The sequence below is a fragment of the Triticum urartu genome, chromosome 5A (genome assembly GCF_056163025.1).
Source record: "Triticum urartu cultivar PI428250 chromosome 5A, HENAU_Tu73, whole genome shotgun sequence".
Taxonomy (NCBI): Eukaryota; Viridiplantae; Streptophyta; class Magnoliopsida; order Poales; family Poaceae; genus Triticum; species Triticum urartu.
Genome location: NC_141877.1, coordinates 378,851,590 through 378,873,408, shown reverse-complemented (window position 1 = coordinate 378,873,408; position 21,819 = coordinate 378,851,590). Strand labels below are relative to the sequence as shown.

Sequence of the window (21,819 nt, the reverse complement as noted above, 5' to 3'; positions counted from 1 at the left end):
AGTCGCCGTCTTCCTGGTAGCTTCGACAAGAGCCCCTCTTCGGTGGCAAGATTCATCATCCGCTGCAACGGGTCCATGGCCAAGATGAATAGGAAAGGGGAGATGGGTTCGCCTTGCCTTAGGCCTCTACGGTGGATCACATCCTCAGACAGATGGCCGTTGATGAGGACACGAGAAGAGGAGGTGCGTAAGAGCATAGCAATCCAGCTTCTCCACCGCGCACCGTACCCTCTAGCTTGCAGCATATCTAAGATGTACCCCCAGGAGACAGAATCAAAAGCCTTCGCAATATCAAGCTTGAGAAGAACGGCTGCCTTCTTAGACTTATGCAGAAATCTGATTGTGTTCTGAATGTAGATGTAATTCTCTTGTATGCTGCGATTCTTAATGAATGCGCTCTGGCAGGGATCAACAAGCTCCGGCAGTTTCGGCGCAAGACGACGAGCAAGAAGCTTTGTAAAAAGATTTATAATGCTGTGAATCAATGAAATTGGCCGAAAGTCAGAGAGGTTATCCGCTCCATGCTTTTTCGGAATAGGCACAATGAGAGCCTTGTTGACTTGGGCTAAGCCCCTACTATCCATTCTGTGCAGTTGGTTTAGAGCCGCGAGAACATCAAGCTTAACAATGTCCCAACAGTGCTTGTAGAAGCCCCCAGAGAATCCATCCGGGCCTGGTGCCTTTTCTGACGGCATGTCGTCTAAGGCCAGCTTAATCTCATCAAGCGTGAATTCCCCTTCAATATCCGACAGGTCGACCTGACTCAGGCCCAGCTCCTCCCAGTCCAGGCCAGAGGAGATGTTTTGCGCGGCACCAAAAATGCACATGAAGTGCTGACGGGCCAGCTCGGACATAGCCACGCAATCTGTAACAACGCCGTTTGGCCCATGCAGAATGTGAATTGTGTTTCTATTGCGCCTGGCGTTTGCTTTGCGCTGGAAAAAGCGAGTATTAGCATCTCCTGCCCTTAGCCATAACACTCTGCTTCTCTGACGGAGCTTTACTTTGAGCAGCACTGCAAGCCCGAGGGAGCGAGACTTGAGCTCGGCTCGAAGACTGCTCTCCACAGCAGATAGCTGCCTGTGATCCTGAGCCATGTCAAGCTGCAAGTTAATCTCATTAACAATATGCATCTACTTCTGGATATCCCCAACAATTGACTTGCTCCAAGCTCGAAGAGCATTGCTAAGTCGCCATAGTTTAACATTGAGCGCAGCGATAGGGCATCTCCCCCCAGCCAACTCAGCCTAGGACTGAGCCACTAGATCCTTGAACCCATTTACAAATAGCCAGTAGGACTCAAACCTAAATCTCCTATTGGTTTTCAGCACTGCGTCATTGCGAAGGAGCAGCGGGCAATGATCAGAAATGGAGGAAGCTTGAGGTAGCAGCTTGGCGGCCGGGAACAAAAGCTCCCAATCTACGTTGGCAAACGCACGGTCGAGCCTGACAAGAGTCGGAGTCTGCTGCTCGTTGCTCCAAGTGTATTTCCTACCAATCAAGGGAAGCTCATGAAGGCTTGATCTGTTTAAGGTGTGGCGGAACTTGTTCATCCAACATCGACAAATGCGATCGTTGTTCTTGTCGTTGGGGTCAGTTATAAGGTTGAAATCACCAACTACAAACCATGGCCCATTCATGGCGTTATGGATATTTGCTAACTCATTCAAGAAGGACTACTTACGCTCATAGTCATGAGGACTGTAAACGGTGGTGAGAGTCCACGGCGTATTCTGCCCCACCGGAGTGAACACAACCGTGATAGAAAAGGTGCGCACCGTGATCGCAGTTGCAGAAAAGTAGCTAGAGCGCCAACAGAGGAGTATACCTCCGTGCGTACCATCAGCGGCCAGATAGGAGTGACAATCAAAAGCACTACCAGTAATCTCCAGAATATCACTATCGGCTACAGCAGCTAGTTTAGACTCTTGTAAACAGACTATAGAACAAGAAAGCTGATCCAACATGGCGCGAACTGCAGCCCTGCGCGCTTGGTTGTTCAGACCGCGCACATTCCAGCTAAGAATAGATAATTGGCTACTCATTAATAAACTTAGCGATCCACTGAATGAAGTCTAGGCACGACATGCCCAACGGAACCAGATACAAGAAGGTCCCAAGGACCCTCCTAGTAGCCAAACAGTGCCCCACAACACACAGCAAGGTGTTCAAATGACAACTAAACATAATAACTAAAGGTCTGCGAATTAAAGAGGCCACGCGCTCAAGCTGCGCGCCCAGCAAGCTCATCCAAGATGGCTTGCAGCTCAGCATCAGGCAGTGAAAGCTGAGAAGGTGAGGACAAGCCCGCGATCTCGGCCAGCTTGGCTACATTAGCCGGTGGCATCGGGGCACGGAAGAACTGAATGTACTCGAGCATAGTGTCGTCGTTGAAGTCCTCGGGACGCTTGATGAACCCAAGTCGGGTGCTGATCTCAGCCTGAGCACGCCTTGAAGAAGATAAGTTGGAGCCAAGGTGTTGCAGGCGCGAGCTCTGACGAGAAGCTGAAACGACTCGGAGCAGCCGCTGCTTCAGCTTGCGAGGTGGTGGAGAAGACAAGGCTGGAGGAGCGCCAAGGATGGAGGAGGACAATAGAGCAGCTATTTTGTTAATGAACCGCCGCTGCTCATCAATATTCAGTCTTGCAGTCTCTTCTGTAATCGCAGAGATGAGACTAGGGCCAGAGAGATTGGCCTCCTTAAGCGCCCTCCGCGCACGCATTTCTTCAACAGAGCACTGGGCATGCTCCCTCTGTAATCCATGATCAGCAAAACCTCCCGTACTATCTGACCAAGGCGCCAGCTCGCTCAGGCCAGGCCTGCTCCCAATACCAGCCACCCCAGGCCCAAAAATCACCTCCGATCCAACAGCCCAGCTGGGCTCTCTAACCGGCAGATACGCCTGGGCCTCAACCCAGTTTGGTAACCAGCAGGGGCCAAATGAGAAGGCAGCCGGCTCCCAGATAGTCGTCATCTGCGGTGTACAAAATCGTGGCGAGGTCGCGTCCGTCAGTTCCCAGCGGCTCAGAGATGGTGGCAGCGGAGGTAGTTCAAAGCTCGGGTAACTATGGTCAACATTAGTCACACCCATAGTGAAGTCCTTGGCTATAGGCACACTGCAATCCCATGGATACTGCAGCTGCTGCTATCTGGGCAGTGAGAACAGAGCCATAAGCCCACCAGAGCTAGATCCCCATCCCGTGAGGTCTCCAATCCAACCATCGGTTACAAGCTGGGAGTTCCCAAGCGCTCATGCAGTCAGATCCTGAGGAGGCAGCATGGATGGTCCCTGGCTGTCTTGCATCAGCTGTTGGTCTAGCAAAGTGGCGACACTACGTGCATCACTGAGCTCCTCATCCGTGCTTTGCTGGTCGGCCTGTCTCATAGGGGCAAAGGTGGTGCTGTCTTGGACCTGGGACACCTCCAAGGAAGGGGAGACAAACACTCTTTCTTGGCCCACCAGCTGATGCTGCGCTGTCTCTAAAGCAGTAGGAGTGAGACCATCGTCAGTACCTCGCTCATGCTGTACCTGATCAGCAGCCATCTGCACCACGGGCACCTCGCTGGTTCCTTCATCCCGCCGGCGATGCCGGCGAGGCGCCGGGGCGTACGCCGAAGTCTCCCTGCAGCCTGCTTGATCACGCACCCCCTGCCAAAAACTCCAGCGAACACCTCCTCTCTTCCCCCGCTTCCTGAAGCCTCCTCCATTTCCATCATCGTGGCCATCATCATGTCGCCGGTCCGCACGAAACAAGCCAGCAGAAGGAGCAGCTCGGGGACGGCCCTCCCCATCCTTGACACCCATTCTCCACCCCTTGTGATTGTACATGTGAGGTGAAGGAAATATGCCCTAGAGGCAATAATAAAGTTATTATTTATTTCCTTATATCATGATAAATGTTTATTATTCATGCTAGAATTGTATTAACCGGAAACATAATACATGTGTGAATACATAGACAAACAGAGTGTTACTAGTATGCCTCTACTTGACTAGCTCGTTAATCAAAGATGGTTATGTTTCCTAACCATGGACAAAGAGTTGTTATTTGATTAACGGGATCACATCATTAGGTGAATGATCTGATTGACGACCCATTCAATTAGCTTAGCACCCGATCGTTTAGTATGTTGCTATTGCTTTCTTCATGACTTATACATGTTCCTATGACTATGAGATTATGCAACTCCCGTTTGCCAGAGGAACACTTTGTGTGCTACCAAACGTCACAACGTAACTGGGTGATTATAAAGGTACTCTACAGGTGTCTCCAAAGGTACATGTTGGGTTGGCGTATTTCGAGATTAGGATTTGTCACTCCGATTGTCGGAGAGGTATCTCTGGGCCCTCTCGGTAATGCACATCACATAAAGCCTTGCAAGCATTGCAACTAATGAGTTAGTTGTGAGATGATATATTATGGAACGAGTAAAGAGACTTGCCGGTAACGAGATTGAACTAGGTATTGAGATACCAACGATCGAATCTCGGGCAAGTAACATACCGATGACAAAGGGAACAACGTATGTTGTTATGCGGTCTGACCGATAAAGATCTTCGTAGAATATGTAGGAGCCAATATGAGCATCCAAGTTCCGCTATTGGTTATTGACCGGAGACATGTCTCGGTCATGTCTACATTGTTCTCGAACCGTAGGGTCTGCACGCTTAATGTTTCGATGACAGTTATATTATGAGTTTATGAGTTTTGATGTACCGAAGGAGTTCGGAGTCCCGGATGAGATCGGGGACATGACGAGGAGTCTCGAAATGGTCGAGATGTAAAGATCGATATATTGGACGACTATATTCGGACATCAGAAAGGTTCCGAGTGATTCGGGTATTTTTCGGAGTACCGGAGAGTTACGGGAATTCGCCGGGGAGTATATGGGCCTTATTGGGCCATACGGGAATAGAGGAGAGAGGCCAAAAGGAAGGAGGCCTGCGCCCCCCCTCTGGTCTGAATTGGACAAGGGGCGCAACCCCCCTTTTCCTTTTTCCTCTCCCCCTCTTTCCCCTTCTCCTACTCCAACAAGGAAGGAAGGAGTCCTACTCCCAGTGGGAGTAGGACTCCCCTTGGCGCGCCCCCTTCTAGGCCGGCCGCCCCCTCCCCCTTGCTCCTTTATATACGGGGGTAGGGGGGCACCTCTAGACACACAAGTTGATCTTCGTGATCGTTCCTTAGCCGTCTGCGGTGCCCCCCTCCACCATATTCCACCTCGGTCATATTGTAGCGGTGCTTAGGCGAAGCCCTGCGACGGTAGAACATCAAAATCGTCACCACGCTGTCGTGCTGACGGAACTCCTCCCCGGCGCTTTGCTGGATCGGAGCCCGGGGATCGTCATCGAGCTGAACGTGTGCCAAGAACTCGGAGGTGCTGGAGTAACGGTGCTTGGATCGGTCGGATCATGAAGACGTACGACTACATCAACCGCGTTGTCACAACGCTTCCGCTGTCGGTCTACAAGGGTACATAGATCACACTCTCCCCTCTCGTTGCTATGCATCACCATGATCTTGTGTGTGCGTAGGAAATTTTTTGAAATTACTACGTTCCCCAACAGTGGCATCCGAGCCTAGATTTTATATGTTGATGTTATATGCACGAGTAGAACACAAGTGAGTTGTGGGCGATATAAGTCATACTGCTTACCAGCATGTCATACTTTGGTTCGGCGGTATTGTTGGACAAAGCGGCCCGGACCGACATTACGCGTACGCTTACGCGAGACCGGTTCTCCCGACGTGCTTTGCACATAGGTGTCTTGCGGGTGACAGTTTCTCCAACTTTAGTTGAACTGAGTGTGGCTACGCCCGGTCCTTGCGAAGGTTAAAACAGCACCAACTTAACAAACTATCGTTGTGGTTTTGATGCGTAGGTAAGATTTGTTCTTGCTTAAGCCCATAGCAGCCACGTAAAACTTGCAACAACAAAGTAGAGGACGTCTAACTTGTTTTTGCAGGGCATGTTGTGATGTGATATGGTCAAGACATGATGCTAAATTTTATTGTATGAGATGATCATATTTTGTAACCGAGTTATCGGCAACTGGCAGGAGCCATATGGTTGTCGCTTTATTGTATGCAATGCAATCGCGCTGTAATGCTTTACTTTATCACTAAGCGGTAGCGATAGTCGTGGAAGCATAAGATTGGCGAGACGACAACGATGCTACGATGGAGATCAAGGTGTCGCGCCGGTGACGATGGTGATCACGACGGTGCTTCGAAGATGGAGATCACAAGCACAAGATGATGATGGCCATATCATATCACTTATATTGATTGCATGTGATGTTTATCTTTTATGCATCTTATCTTGCTTAGATTGACGGTAGCATTATAAGATGATCTCTCACTAATTATCAAGAAGTGTTCTCCCTGAGTATGCACCGTTGCGAAAGTTCTTCGTGCTGAGACACCACATGATGATCGGGTGTGATAGGCTCTACGTTCAAATACAACGGGTGCAAAACAGTTGCACACGCGGAATACTCAGGTTATACTTGACGAGCCAAGCATATACAGATATGGCCTCGGAACACGGAGACCGAAAGGTCGAGCGTGAATCATATAGTAGATATGATCAACATAGTGATGTTCACCAATGAAACTACTCCATCTCACGTGATGATCGGACATGGTTTAGTTGATTTGGATCACGTAATCACTTAGAGGATTAGAGGGATGTCTATCCAAGTGGGAGTTCTTAAGTAATATGATTAAATTGAACTTAAATTTATCATGAACTTAGTCCTGGTAGTATTTTTCAAATTATGTTATAGATCAATAGCTCGCGTTGTTGCTTCCCTGTGTTTATTTTGATATGTTCCTAGAGAAAATTGTGTTGAAAGATGTTAGTAGCAATGATGCGGATTGGATCCGTGATCTGAGGTTTATCCTCATTACTGCACAGAAGAATTATGTCCTTGATGCACCGCTAGGTGACAGACCTATTGCAGGAGCATATGCAGACGTTATGAACGTTTGGCTAGCTCAATATGATGACTACTTGATAGTTTAGTGCACCATACTTAAATGGCTTAGAATCGGGACTTCAAAGACGTTTTGAACGTCATGGACCATATGAGATGTTCCAGGAGTTGAAGTTAATATTTGAAGCAAATACCCGAGTTGAGAGATATGAAGTCTCCAACAAGTTCTATAGCTAAAAGATGGAGGAGAATCGCTCAACTAGTGAGCATGTGCTCAGATTGTCTGGGTACTACAATCGCTTGAATCAAGTGGGAGTTAATCTTCCAGATAAGATAGTGATTGACAGAATTCTCTAGTCACCATCACCAAGTTAGTAGAACTTCGTGATGAACTATAATATGCAAGGGATAACGGAAACAACTCCCAAGCTCTTCGTGATGCTGAAATCAACGAAGGTAGAAATCAAGAAAAACATCAAGTGTTGATGGTTGACAAGACCACTAGTTTCAAGAAAAGGGCAAAGGGAAGAAGGGGAACTTCAAGAAGAACGGCAAGCAAGTTGCTGCTCAAGTGAAGAAGCCCAAGTCTGATCCTAAGCCTGAGACTAAGTGCTTCTACTGCAAAGGGACTGGTCACTGGAAGCAGAACTACCCCAAGTGATTGGCGGATAAGAAGGATGGCAAAGTGAACATAAGTATATTTGATATACATTTTATTGATGTGTACTTTACTAGTGTTTATAGCAACCCCTCAGTAATAGATACTAGTTCAGTTGCTAAGATTAGTAACTCGAAACGGGAGTTGCGGAATAGACAGAGACTAGTTAAGGGTGAAGTGACGATGTGTGTTGGAAGTGGTTCCAAGATTGATATGATCATCATCGCACACTCCCTATACTTTTGGGATTAGTGTTGAACCTAAATAAGTGTTATTTGGTGTTTGCGTTGAGCATGAATATGATTTGATCATGTTTATTGTAATACGGTTATTCATTTAAGTAAGAGAATAAATTGTTGTTCTGTTTACATGAATAAAACCTTATATGGTTACACACCCAATGAAAATAGTTCGTTGGATCTCGATCGTAGTAATACACATAATATAATATTGAAACCAAAAGATGCAAAGTTAATAATGATAGTGCAACTTATTTGTGGCACTGCTGTTTAGGTCATATTGGTGTAAAGCGCATGAAGAAACTCCATGTTGATGGGCTTTTGGAATCACTTGATTATGAATCAGTTGATGCTTGCGAACCATGCCTCATTGGCAAGATGACTAAGACTCCGTTCTTCGAAACAATGGAGCGAGCAACAAATTTGTTGGAAATCATACATACTGATGTATGTGGTACGATGAATATTGAGACTCGCGACAGGTATCATTATTTTCTGATCTTCACAGATGATTTGAGCAGATATGAGTATATCTACTTGATGAAACATAAGTCTGAAACATTTGAAAAGTTCAAAGAATTTCAGAGTGAATTGGAAAATCATCGTAATAAGAAAATAAAGTTTCTACGATCTGATCGTGGAGAAGAGTATTTGAGTTATGAGTTTGGTCTTCAGTTAAAACAATGTGAAATAGTTTCACTACTCACGCCACCTGGAACACCACAGCATAATGGTGTGTCCGAACGTCATAACCGTACTTTATTAGATATGGTGCGACCTATGATGTCTCTTACCGATCTACCACTATAGTTTTGGGGTTATGCATTAAAGACAGCTGCATTCACGTTTAAAAGTGCACCATCTAAGTCCGTTGAGACGACACAATATGAACTGTGGTTTGGCAAGAAACCAAAGTTGTCGTTTCTTAAAGTTTGGGATTGTGATGCTTATATGAAAAAGTTTCATCCTGATAAGCTCAAACCCAAATCGGAGAAATATGTCTTTATAGGATACCCAAAGGAGACTATTGGGTACACCTTCTATCACAGATCCGAAGGCAAGACATTCGTTGCTAAGAATGGATCCTTTCCAGAGAAGGAGTTTCTCTCGAAAGAAGTGAGTGGGAGGAAAGTAGAAAACTTGATAAGGTAATTGTACCATCTCCCTTATTGGAAAGTAGTTCATCATAGAAATCTGTTCTTGTGACTACTACACCAATTAGTGAGGAAGCTAATGATGATGATCATGTAACTTCAGACCAAGTTACTACCGAATCTCGTAGGTAAACCAGAGTGAGATCCGCACCAGAGTGGTACGGTAATCCTGTTCTGAAAGTCATGTTACTAGACCATGACGAACTTGCGAACTATGAAGAAGCGATGGTGAGCCCAGATTCCGCAAAATGGCTTGAGGCCATGAAATCTGAGATGGGATCCATGTATGAGCACAAAGTATGGACTTTGGTTGACTTGCCCGATGATCGGCAAGCCATAGAAAATAAATGGATCTTCAAGAGGAAGACGGACGCTGATAGTAGTGTTACTATCTACAAAGCTAGAATTGTCGCAAAAGGTTTTCGACAAAGTTCAAGGTGTTGACTACGATGAGATTTTCTCACTCGTATCGATGCTTAAAAGTCTGTCCAAATCATGTTAGCAATTGCTGCATTTTATGAAATCTGGCAAATGGATAACAAAACTGCAATCCTTAATGGATTTCTTAAAGAAAGAGTTGTATATGATGCAACCAGAAGGTTTTGTCAATCCTAAAGGTGCTAACAAAGTAAGCAAGCTCCAGCGATCCATCTATGGACTGGTGCAAGCATCTCGGAGTTGGAATAAACACTTTGATAGTATGATCAAAGCATATAGATTTATACAGACTTGCGGTGAAGCCTGTATTTACAAGAAAGTGAGTGGGAGCACTACAACATTTCTGATAAGTATATGTGAATGACATATTGTTGATCGGAAATAATGTAGAATTATTCTGCAAAGCATAAAGGAGTGTTTGAAAGGAGTTTTTCAAAGAAAGATCTCGGTGAAGCTGCTTACATATTGAGCATCAAGATCTATAGAGATAGATCAAGACGCTTGATAAGTTTTTTTCAATGAGTACATACCTTGACAAGATTTTGAAGTAGTTCAAAATGGAACAGTCATAGAAAGGGTTCTTACCTGTGTTACAAGGTATGAAATTGAGTAAGACTCAAAGCCCGACCACGGAAGAAGATAGAAAGAGAATGAAAGTCATTCCCTATGCCTCAGCCATAGGTTCTATAAAGTATGCCATGCTGTGTACCAGATCTATTGTATACCCTACACTGATTTTGGCAAGGGAGTACAATAGTGATCTAGGAGTAGATCACTGGACATCGGTCAAAATTATCCTTAGTGGAATAAGGATATGTTTCTCGATTATGGAGGTGACAAAAGGTTCATCGTAAAGAGTTACATCGATGCAAGTTTTGACACTGATCTAGATGACTTTAAGTCTCAATCTGGATACATATTGAAAGTGGGAGCAATTAGCTAGAGTAGCTCTGTGCAGAGCATTGTTGACATAGAAATTTGCAAAATACATACGGATCTGAATGTGGCAGACCCGTTGACTAAACTTCTCTCACAAGCAAAACATGATCACACCTTAGTACTCTTTGGGTGTTAATCGCATAGCGATGTGAACTAGATTACTGAATCTAGTAAACCCTTTGGGTGTTGGTCACATGAAGATGTGAACTATTAGTGTTAAATCACATGGTGATGTGAACTAGATTATTGACTCTAGTACAAGTGGGAGACTGAAGGAAATATGCCCTAGAGGCAATAATAAAGTTATTATTTATTTCCTTATATCATGATAAATGTTTATTATTCATGATAGAATTGTATTAACCGGAAACATAATACATGTGTGAATACATAGACAAACAGAGTGTCACTAGTATGCCTCTACTTGACTAGCTCGTTAATCAAAGATGGTTATGTTTCCTAACCATGGACAAAGAGTTGTTATTTGATTAACGGGATCACATCATTAGGTGAATGATCTGATTGACATGACCCATTCCATTAGCTTAGCACCCGATCGTTTATTATGTTGCTATTGCTTTCTTCATGACTTATACATGTTCCTATGACTATGAGATTATGCAACTCCCGTTTGCCAGAGGAACACTTTGTGTGCTACCAAACGTCACAACGTAACTGGGTGATTATAAAGGTGCTCTACAGGTGTCTCTAAAGGTACATGTTGGGTTGGCGTATTTCGAGATTAGGATTTGTCACTCTGATTGTCGGAGAGGTATCTCTGGGCCCTCTCGGTAATGCACATCACATAAAGCCTTGCAAGCATTGCAACTAATGAGTTAGTTGTGAGATGATGTATTACGGAATGAGTAAAGAGACTTGCTGGTAACGAGATTGAACTAGGTATTGAGATACCGACGATCGAATCTCGGGCAAGTAACATACCGATGACAAAGGGAACAACGTATGTTGTTATGCGGTCTGACCGATAAAGATCTTCGTAGAATATGTAGGAGCCAATATGAGCATCCAGGTTCCGCTATTGGTTATTAACCGGAGACATGTCTCGGTCATGTCTATATTGTTCTCGAACCGTAGGGTCCGCACGCTTAAGGTTTCGATGACAGTTATATTATGAGTTTATGAGTTTTGATGTACCGAAGGAGTTCGGAGTCCCGGATGAGATCAGGGACATGATGAGGAGTCTCGAAATGGTCGAGACGTAAAGATCGATATATTGGACGACTATATTCGGACATCGGAAAGGTTCTGAATGATTCGGGTATTTTTCGGAGTACCGGAGAGTTACGGGAATTCGCCGGGGAGTATATGGGCCTTATTGGGCCATACGGGAATAGAGGAGAGAGGCCAAAAGGAAGGAGGCCTGCGCCCCCCCCCCTCTGGTCCGAATTGGACAAGGGGCGCAACCCCCCTTTTCCTTTTTCCTCTCCCCCTCTTTCCCCTTCTCCTACTCAAACAAGGAAGGAAGGAGTCCTACTCCCCTTCTAAGCCGGCCGCCCCCTCCCCCTTGCTCCTTTATATACGGGGGAAGGGGGGCATCTCTAGACATACAAGTTGATCTTCGTGATCGTTCCTTAGCCGTGTGCGTTGCCTCCCTCCACCATATTCCACCTCGGTCATATTGTAGCGGTGCTTAGGCGAAGCCCTGCGACGGTAGAACATCAAAATCGTCACCACGCCGTCCTGCTGACGGAACTCCTCCCCGACGCTTTGCTGGATCGGAGCCCGGGGATCGTCATCGAGCTGAACGTGTGCCAAGAACTCGGAGGTGCCGGAGTAACGGTGCTTGGATCGGTCGGATCGTGAAGACGTACGACTACATCAACCGCGTTGTCACAACGCTTCCGCTGTCGGTCTACAAGGGTACGTAGATCACACTCTCCCCTCTCGTTGCTATGCATCACCATGATCTTGCGTGTGCGTAGGAAATTTTTTGAAATTACTACGTTCCCCAACACGAGGCCACTCACACACTCCATTATCTGGGCTCGCCGAAGGAGACAGGGGAGTGTAATCCTTAACCACATCAAGGTGGATGAGCACCGGGAAGTCCGGCCCCTCCAAGCCCTCCTCCACCGGCACTCCTTCCGGCCTCGACTCTCTGGACCTGATCACATCTTGCCGCTGCAGCATGTTGAAATCAGACGCCCTTGGTATCATGTCCGGGTTCCATGTCCATACCCAAGCAAAGAGAGCAGATCTGTTCCTCTTGGTCTTGGACTGCCGCTCAATCAAATCAAGCCAGCAGTTCTTCCCAACCACTTCCTGGACGGTGTCCCAATCCCAAGCATTCAACGGCAAACGAGCAATCACTACTCTACAGTAGAACCTCCATACCTTGTTGCCGCCCGCCGGCGGGAACCATGGCCGGAGCTGAAAACGGACCCCCGCCACCTCGATCACATGCCCTTCATAGACCAGGTCACGCTGGACACGGTCAGCCAGGGCGATGATGTAGTCTTCAGGGAAGCACGGCGCGACGGAGATGTCCTGGAGGTCGAACCGATGCTCATGCGCCACCACACGAGCAATCATGTCCGGCGTGATGGCCGAGCAGTCACCCGCGGCAGTGAGGAGCAGCGACATGGTCCTTAGCTGATACGCCTCCTCCTCTATCGCCGGGGTGCTCATCACCGTACAGCTCGACGTGGCTGGCCTCCGCTCCGGGGCACCGGGGATGAACTCCATGGCCCACCGCACAGGCCTTCGAGCAGCAGCGAGCGACATAAGCTGCGTAGCAGGCTCCGGCAGAAGGGGCGGTGACACAGACTGACCGGCTGCAGAGGAGTTGGAAATGAGGGGCAGTGTTGGAGGAGACGAACTGCGTTGCGGTGCGGCGGAGGTGGGACGAGCAGGTGCTGGAGCTTTGGCTTTGGCTTTTGCAAGACGAACTGGACATGAGCGCTCAAGATGCCCAGTCTTTCTGCAAGTGTAGCAAATTGCGGGGTCGCGGCATTCAAAAGCTTTGTGGCGAGAGGCGAGACAGCGGAAGCAGCAATTGCCAAAACGCATCTTGAATGCTTGCACAGCGGCAACCCGAGCACACTCCCTGAGACGGAGCGAATCCTTTGGACTCTGCCGCGGAGGATCTGCCTGGCGCTTCGCCAGGCGCCGAGCACGCCGAGAGCACGCCGTCTCCCACCCATCCTCCCCCTCGGGATTAATGGCGCTCACAGCAGCCACAGCGGGAGAGGGGCACTCCTGGCGGGAAGCAGGCACGCGCGCCTGCCCGGAGCCAGCGGCCGGCGTAGAGGAGATCGCCGACGCAGAGAGAATCCCCACATTCGGAGCCACAATAATGGATCTGATGGGGGGATGGCGGGGCGCAGCCAACACAGCCCAGGACGGGGCGGGGGAGGAGCCTGCAGTCTCCGGATGCGGAGGAGGTAGAGGGCCGGAACGGGAGGATGAAGTCAAGACTGAGCTTATCAAGGGGGGCGCACCGCGCACCGCCGCATTTAACGCCACGCAAGGGAAGATGCGGCCGGAGATTCGGCCGGGTTAACAGCGGAGTCCCTGAGCGCCACGCAAGGCAGGACGCGGCCGGACACCGCATCCACGAACGCCGGGCGAGCGGCGGCCAGGCCCGCGGCGATGGGCGGCGGGATGGGTGGAGGGGAGCGGGCGCTCGAGAGGAGAGCCATTGCCTCCTACATTTCGTGGTGGGCTGAGAGAATAAGAGCATTCCAGTGCTGGCCGGAAAACAGTGGTAACCACTGATGGGCTAAAAAGGCCATGGTGGGTCAGATCTTAAAGGCATCTGGTGGTACTCGTACTACTATATAGTCGCCCCCGAAAGCTTCCAAGGGTTCCTCCTCCGCCGCCAGAGCATCCCAGGCCTGGGGTTTCCGGTGGCAAATATGGAGGGAGACAGCAGCGAGATCTAGGCGCCGCCGCCGGCGAACGAGCACGGCGTCCCCGACGAGCTACTCGAACTAGTATTCCTGAGCCTCCCCTCCTCACTCCACCTCGTCCGTGCCGCATGTACGTGCAAGCGCTGGCGCCGCATCATCGCTGACGGCGCCTTCCTCGGCCGCTTCCGATCTCTCCGCGCCTCCCCTGTCGTCGCCGGACACTACCGCGTCGATGAGCGTACGCATGGGTCGTGTCCGCCGGGATGCAACCCCGTCTTCTCCCTCTCGCCGTCGGCAGACACCGTCGACATGCTCCCTCGGCACTTCTCGCTCGACTTTCTCCCGGACTGCGACGGCGGCTCCTGGGACATCGCCGACAGTCGAGGCGGCCTCATCCTCCTAAGTCAGTGCACGCACGCCGAGGACGAGGAGGAGCCGTATCTCTTCCACGACCTCCTCGTCTGCGAGCCCTTGACGCGGCGCAGCAGGGTGGTCCCATGCCCGGACCGGCTCGAGGGCTGCCTCTGCTGCGGCGCCTTCCTGCTCGACGGCGACGGCGACGAGACTGGTGAGCGCATCAGCCTGTCAATTTTCAGAATAATGGTGGCACTCCGGTTGGATGGCATTGCCAGGGCGTGTTCATTCTCCTCCGGCAGCGAGGGTTTCTGGACCATGGCGCGGATCACGGCAGACAGCCACGTGAGGCCCGAGAGCAGCTTATACTTCGCTCGAAATTTCGCCCGCTATGTCTACTGGAGGACCGTAGAAGCCGAAATCATTGTCCTTGACAAAGACACGAAGGAATTCTCTCGTTCCTTGTTCCCGGAAGACATGTGGTACTTCAGGCTCGAGGTTGTAGGCTGCGCCGGTGGCAAGGTGCGCATTGCCCACCGGGGCGTCAGCCAGCTCAAGGTCTTCATACAAGCAGAGGGCAGGGATGAATGGGTGCTGGAGAAAAGGGTCCAACTGCAGCAGTTGATCCGTGAGGTTGAAGGTGACGATGAGTTGAGCGTCCACATGCTGAAGAAGATGGCCTCGGTGGCGGAGGGGTCTGTTGTGTAGTGTACAGACAAAGGCGTGGGGCTCATCTCCATCGACCTCGACACCATGGAGTGTAAGGCGTTCACGACGAGAACAAGTACTACGGGCCAGAGTACATGTACCAGCTGCCATGGCCTCCCACGATCCGAGCTTGCTTACCATGAACCAGCAGTCTTGCGATCTGTTTATTTTGTTCTCAAGTATGAACTGTATTAAGTGATCAACGATCAATCTTGAGCTGTTTTGCATTTCGTTCCATGAATTTAAATGTTTTATTTTCTCTGATTGTAGGAAACGTTCAAGTATTTCAGTTCCTTGGAATTGACAAAACATTATCATTGTTGCATTCTCCTTGTGTAGGGGAAATATCTTGATTGATGGAAGCGTGCGGTTTTTCAGAAGCTGTCCACTGATTGCTGTTGAGATTTCTTCTGTGCGTCGTGTTAGCCAGTCGATTTTAGTGTGAGAGCTATGATACCTTCACACAAAGTTTCTTGGCTTGGGTTAGAGCCCGCCACTTCTTGCAAGACCAACTTTATAATCCATATGATGAAAATTTAGTTGCCGGTAATTCCTAGAAAGGCCAGGAGTTTTGGGTTTTTTTTTTGTTTTTCAAATGGTGGCAAGAGTTCTACCCATTCTACTATTATATTAGAACTAGAAAGAATACCAGAGTTTGCTCTTAGCTACTCCCTCCGTTCTGAATTACTTGTCTTAGATTTGTCTAGATACGGAGTTATCTAGCACTAAAATGAGTCTAGATACATCTGTATCTAGACAAATTCAAGACAAGTAATTCGGAACAAAGGGAGTACAAGCCTACAACATGATGATTTAGACAATGCCTCAACACCAAACACACCCCAGTAAAATGCACAAGATCACCACTTTAGCTTCATAGCTCTTGGAAAACCACCACTTTCAAAATATGACATTTCGCACAGAACACTGACAGTGGATGCTAAGCGTTTTGATGACGTCACTAATCAGCCGGGCTCAAGGTGGATTAGGAGTGCCAGATATCACCGCTCATAACAAAGCTTTGCTCATTAAGTTCATGCACAAGTTTTTCAACAAGTATAATTCTCCATGAGTCAACATCATCTGGGAAACCCACTATTCACACTCTCTTCCTAGTGATGGGATGGTTGAATCCTTTTGGTGGAAAGCTGTTTTGAGAAGACTTCTATCCATCTTTAAACAATTTTCAGTATGTAAACCTGGTGCTGGCAACACCATTTATTTTTGGGCTGATGGTGGGTTCCGTGAGCTATACTCATTTGCCATCAACAGGGACAGATCCTTGCAATAGGCCCTAAACACTCTCCAAACTGAAGACTTGTTCCACAATCCACTCTCTCCGCAAGCATTCCAACAGTTCCAGACTTTGCAAGAACACCTACACCAAAGACCTCAGAACAGCTTCCAACAGTTCCACAAACCACTCTCTATGGGACATGACTATTGGTCTTTACAAGGAAATGCTCAATCTTACTCTTCTATGAGAATGTACTAGTACATTATGTGAGATAACACTGCTCACAACATCTTTAAGGACATTTGAGCCACATCATGCAGACCCAAACATAAAATCTTCTTTTGGCTCTTGCTGCATGATAAGAATAATACCAGGAACATGCTCCAACGCATGACTTTGCACCTTGACAGTTATAGTTATGTTCTCTGGTCTGATAAGACTGATGAAACATCTATTCATCTTTTCTGGAACTGTCCATTTTCCCTCTATTGCTGGGATGGAGCTTCAGTGTCGTAACTGCACCTGCAGTTGGGTCACTGACATGTGGGCCTAACAGATAGCTGGCCCGCATGTCAATGACCCAACTGCAGGTACAATTACGGCAATGAAGCAGCGTCCCTATTGCTGGGATCATATCGTTCCAAACAGAAAGAGGGGTATATCGGTTTATGGGATGCTGGGGTATTTTGTGTGTCGGAAATGATAAGATCTTTAAAGTTGCTGTAGACTGTAGTACATATTGAGGGTTGGAAGTATTACCTCAAAGAAGGACTTTGGGTCTGTCAGATCAGAGCTAAACAGAAGAAGACAGAGCAGATCTGTCTTTGGATAGAACAGAACTTGTAATTTTATTTTGATGATGTTTCCTGAAGCTGGTATTGGTTGATTTGTTTCCTTTGCCCTTGTATTTGTAAATATTTATTTTAACGGTCGGTCATAGACTCACAGGGTCAAAAAAAAAAACACTTCGCCTCCAGTATGCCTGAATTTTGTCCCTGCCCATGACTCAGGCAATACAGTTGCTTCCGCGTAAATTTTTTTTACAAGTGTTAGTAAGGTTGAGAGAGAGGGGGAGAGGGGCGCTGTTATATTTCACGCTCGCGTCCCATTTTCCTACAGAAAGTGACGTCAACCTAGAAGAATCCAGTAATGCGTACGTTCTTGCAGTTGCGGCAGTACACGATCTCCGGCGTTCGTGGCCTATCAACTTTGAGGGCAAACAATGGAATAGTCCAAGTATGCATGCTCCTCCTGGAACCATATGCGTACGTTACATACGTGAGCCACTCACGGCCTCATCGCTTCTCCTTCTGGATAGGAGCGTAGAATTAACCATGAAAGTTGAATGGGCTAGCTATCGCTGTTCGTAACAAAGATCCAAATGACAGGCTCGATCGAGTTGCCTCATGCATGTCTTGTTCGTGGAATTCTTTGCCACTGTTAGAAAATTCCTTGCCATGGTGCTAGACTTTCCAGGCAAACTGCAGAAATTTCCCGTACAAATCCACTATAAAAACCCCCTCTATACTCAAGCTATACGTACAAAAGCAAGGCAAAGCCAGCTAGCCACGGCCTACACATACGCAGCTAGCTATAGTGCAGGCACATACATAGTAGAAACCATTTGGACAGCGAGCCAGGGAGTAATGGAGACGCCCAAGCTGGCCGTTTTGCTCGCCCTAGCCATGGCGGCCGCCATGGTTAACCTTTCCCAAGCCCAGAACTCGCCTCAGGACTACCTCTCGCCTCACAACGCCGCCCGCGCCGCCGTCGGCGTGGGCGCGGTGAGCTGGAGCACGAAGCTGCAGGGGTTCGCCCAGAGCTACGCCAACCAGAGGATCAACGACTGCAAGCTCCAGCACTCGGGCGGGCCCTACGGGGAGAACATCTTCTGGGGGTCGGCCGGCGCGGACTGGAAGGCGGCGGACGCGGTGAAGCTGTGGGTGGACGAGAAGAAGGACTACGACTACGGGTCCAACACCTGCGCGGGCGGGAAGGTGTGCGGGCACTACACGCAGGTGGTGTGGCGCGCGTCGACCAGCATCGGCTGCGCTCGCGTCGTCTGCAACAACAACCGCGGCGTCTTCATCACCTGCAACTACGAGCCCGCCGGGAATGTCGTTGGACAGAAACCATACTAACTGTGATTGCTCCGCAGTACACATATATATATATATAGTCCAGTAGTCCCTCGTTCCTTGCATGGCAACACCCATGCAAGGATTCATGCACGTTCCTATCTATAACTAGCTAGAGGGGCTGGGCGAGTAAATAAAAGGAATGCCGTAATAAGCTATGTATTCTCCATCATGGACTATAATAAATAATGAGCCTTTTTACGGTACCTTGAAACATATATGAACCTTTCACTACAGTTAGTTCAATCTCTAGCTGATACTCCTATTGAGTTATTGACTGGTACTCTACAAGACTACAACACAAGTAAATAGGAGTATATATCACCTGAAAAATCCAAGCAGAGTAGCATGTGTTTAGGGGTAAATAAAAAGGTTACCTTCATATATTGAAAATGAAATATTACACATATTTTATAATGTGCTTTGGTAAAAAATAATATTTATTTTCATTTAAGTCCATTGATCAAAAGAATGTTTTAATTCTCTACCCCCAAAAAGGAAAAATCTAATCTCATGTTTTATAAAATCTTGAAAACCTAATCTCTAATCGAGCGGGGATTCTCCTTCGAACTCGATCGATCATGAACTTGTCGTTTGGTGAAGGGCTATTGATTAGGGATAAGGCAAAAATACCACAATACAAATATAGAAGGACTAAATTGCCCTCATAGATGAATGGTTAGATTTCATTGGTAATTTTGCCCATCTTTAAGGATTACCAAGTACCGCAAAATTGCTCATAATAAAATCTTGAAGTTCACTATGTGCCTATCAATGCAAGACGCGGAAAGAACCACATCCACCAGCTCAAAGAGAAACAACGAGTGGATTACATATCACAAGACCAACAAGGAAATCATTCACGTTCACTTTGAGAGTGCCTTGGGTCCACCTATGCCTGGGGACATTAACCGGGAGAATCTTAATTTCAAAGTGGTCGACTTCAATGGCATTGATGACAACATCACCAAGGAGGAGGTCAATGCCACCATTGACGGCAATGCTTGGGACAAGGCGCCGGGACTAGACGGCTTCACCGGGAACTTCTTTAAGAAATGTTGGCACATAATTAGTGACGACGATATGAGAGTGATCCACTAGTTCAGTAGTCTCCAAACATCAAACTTCAATTGGCTCAGCTCGGCAAATATCGTCTTGCTTCCAAAGAAGGAGGGGTGAAGGAGGTCGGAGAATATGGCCAAATTATCCTCATTTATGTCATCTCATGATTGGACTTAGTTTTCCTGTAAGAAGAGGAGAGAAGCGACATAGGAAGCCGTCGGTATCGTTGATGAGAAGGTGTGGGATCGCCATGAAGCGGAGGAGGCCGCATAGGAGGATTCCACCCTCCTCAATGAGTGACATGATTCTAATGCCAAAACACATCCCGTTGTCTAGGATTGGGATGCTAAGCATGGTTACAACCAGATCTCATATGAATAGGAGAAACCTCGCCCACTCGGCTCATGTTGGCCATCACTTGCTCCATGTCGCCTCATTGTTAAGGAGACATGAAATGAGCGCTATGCTGCTTACGCGTCAGCCATCCGCCCCGATGAAATATTCGAGTAGGTCGCCGCTAGGAAGAGGTTGGCGTTCGAGAGGAATGGTGTCATTTGGCTTCACTGCGAAGAGGCACAAGCGAATATCACAACGGACCGGGAGCACATGAGATGGCGCCGGTTCAATGTCAATACGATTCGATTTAAGAAGACGAATCACATAATATCGGGGCTTCCTCACCTTAAAAAGGCCATCTCATGGACATTGACAGGAACGAGACAAAGACGAGATCCGTTGTAGTCCTTCAAACTGAGGGTGCGATTTATTGAGCTGATGCAATCAATAAAAAAGAAAACAAATATATATAAATCGTATTATGGTTACTCTGTATTTGCATGTAGCTGTTCGTAGCCTCGTACTTCGTATTTCATAGGTCGATCGCATACATGTGAACTAACATGTGGTTGGATGGTTAGGTGGATAGTGATATCTCAGTCCATCAGAGTTCAAGTTCTGGTGCTTGCATTTATTCTGGATTTATTTCAGAATTTCCGGCGACACGTGTTCAATTGGAGAAAATATTTCCGTCAACTACGAGGCGCATATGGTGACTTCATAAAATCTAAAGATGATATACCGGCTCAGTCTTTCGGAGGTGCTCATCTCTACTCCTAATGTCTCAGTTGGTAGGTCGCGTTCCGGGTTTTATTTTTGTTCTACCATTTTCGTCCGGTTTTTTTTCGACGGGTTTCTCATCCCTTCCCCGCACGTAGCAAAAAAACAGCCAGCTAGGCTCCCCTCGATCTATGTATTCTATCCTACGATCTCTCAAAAAGGCCCCAGCCCCCAATACGAGCCGCCGCCGAGATACGAGTCGATCCGCCGCCGCCGCTGGCCAGGCTCTCCACGATGTGCGCGCCAGGGCGCCGCTCCCGCTCCCGAGCATAGCAGCAGCGGCGGAGCCCCGCCGCCGGCGAGCTCTCTCTGGCGGAGGAGGGCGGGGACGAGCTCGCCGTCTCCCTCGCGCTCAACAATCTCTTCTCCCACGCCGTCGCCCGCTTCACGGCCTACTTCGGCCTCATGCTCCCGCATCGACCGGCTTTTCGGCGCGGTGGACGTCCATCAGGCGGCGGGCGAGATCTCCGGCCGGGATGGGCCACTGCCTCCACCATCACCGCCTCTTCGTTGCCGCCGCCGCCGACATGTGCGAGGGATGCCTGTCTTCTTCAAAGAACGAGATGAATGAAGATGAATGAAGGATGCAGAGGAGACAGGCTCCATGGCGTGTTCCTGCTGTAAAGCTCTCGACCTCTCGCACAGGTACACGTTTCTTCTTCACGCGAGTTTGAAAACACACATACTACCGCGAGCCGGAGATCCATCCACCCAGTTATGGATCCATCAGGTACAAGCCACTAGCCACCAGGTAATAGAGATTTCCCCTCTGATTTAGTTGGATTGGGGGAGGCTAGAGAGGCTTGCTTGCTGTTGTGTTTTCTGCGTGAGAGAGCAGAGAGAACTGAGAGATCACATGGATCCAGTGTACAGATGAGCTTTTGGTGTGGGGGTGGTGGTGGTGGTGGTTGAGGTAGCAGGGAGAGGATGGTCACTAGATGGAAGAGTGCAGGGAATGTTGCTTGC

The 21,819-nt window shown here is 48.1% G+C and overlaps 3 protein-coding genes across 3 annotated transcripts; 2 read left to right on the top strand and 1 right to left on the bottom strand.

The window, feature by feature from the left end:
* Positions 1–1,247: 1,247 nt before the first annotated feature.
* Positions 1,248–1,640, bottom strand: LOC147971461 (uncharacterized). The gene has a single exon (XM_087523980.1). The coding sequence runs from the start codon at positions 1,638–1,640 to the stop codon at positions 1,248–1,250; it is 393 nt and encodes a 130-aa protein (XP_087380106.1).
* Positions 1,641–14,205: 12,565 nt separating this feature from the next.
* Positions 14,206–15,618, top strand: LOC147971460 (uncharacterized). The gene has a single exon (XM_087526117.1). It carries the CDS (start codon positions 14,548–14,550, stop codon positions 15,298–15,300), a length of 753 nt encoding a protein of 250 aa, XP_087382243.1. The 5' UTR covers positions 14,206–14,547; the 3' UTR covers positions 15,301–15,618.
* A 2,452-nt stretch (positions 15,619–18,070) lies between these two features.
* On the top strand, positions 18,071–18,893 carry LOC125509091 (pathogenesis-related protein 1). The gene has a single exon (XM_048673974.2). It carries the CDS (start codon positions 18,184–18,186, stop codon positions 18,676–18,678), a length of 495 nt encoding a protein of 164 aa, XP_048529931.2. The 5' UTR covers positions 18,071–18,183; the 3' UTR covers positions 18,679–18,893.
* Positions 18,894–21,819: the final 2,926 nt, after the last annotated feature.

What these genes read in the sequence shown, in the direction of transcription:
- LOC147971461 (XM_087523980.1), bottom strand. Translation starts at nt 1,640, where the DNA reads ATGAATGGGCCATGGTTTGTAGTTGGTGATTTCAACCTTATAACTGAC.
- LOC125509091 (XM_048673974.2), top strand. Translation starts at nt 18,184, where the DNA reads ATGGAGACGCCCAAGCTGGCCGTTTTGCTCGCCCTAGCCATGGCGGCC.
- LOC147971460 (XM_087526117.1), top strand. Translation starts at nt 14,548, where the DNA reads ATGCTCCCTCGGCACTTCTCGCTCGACTTTCTCCCGGACTGCGACGGC.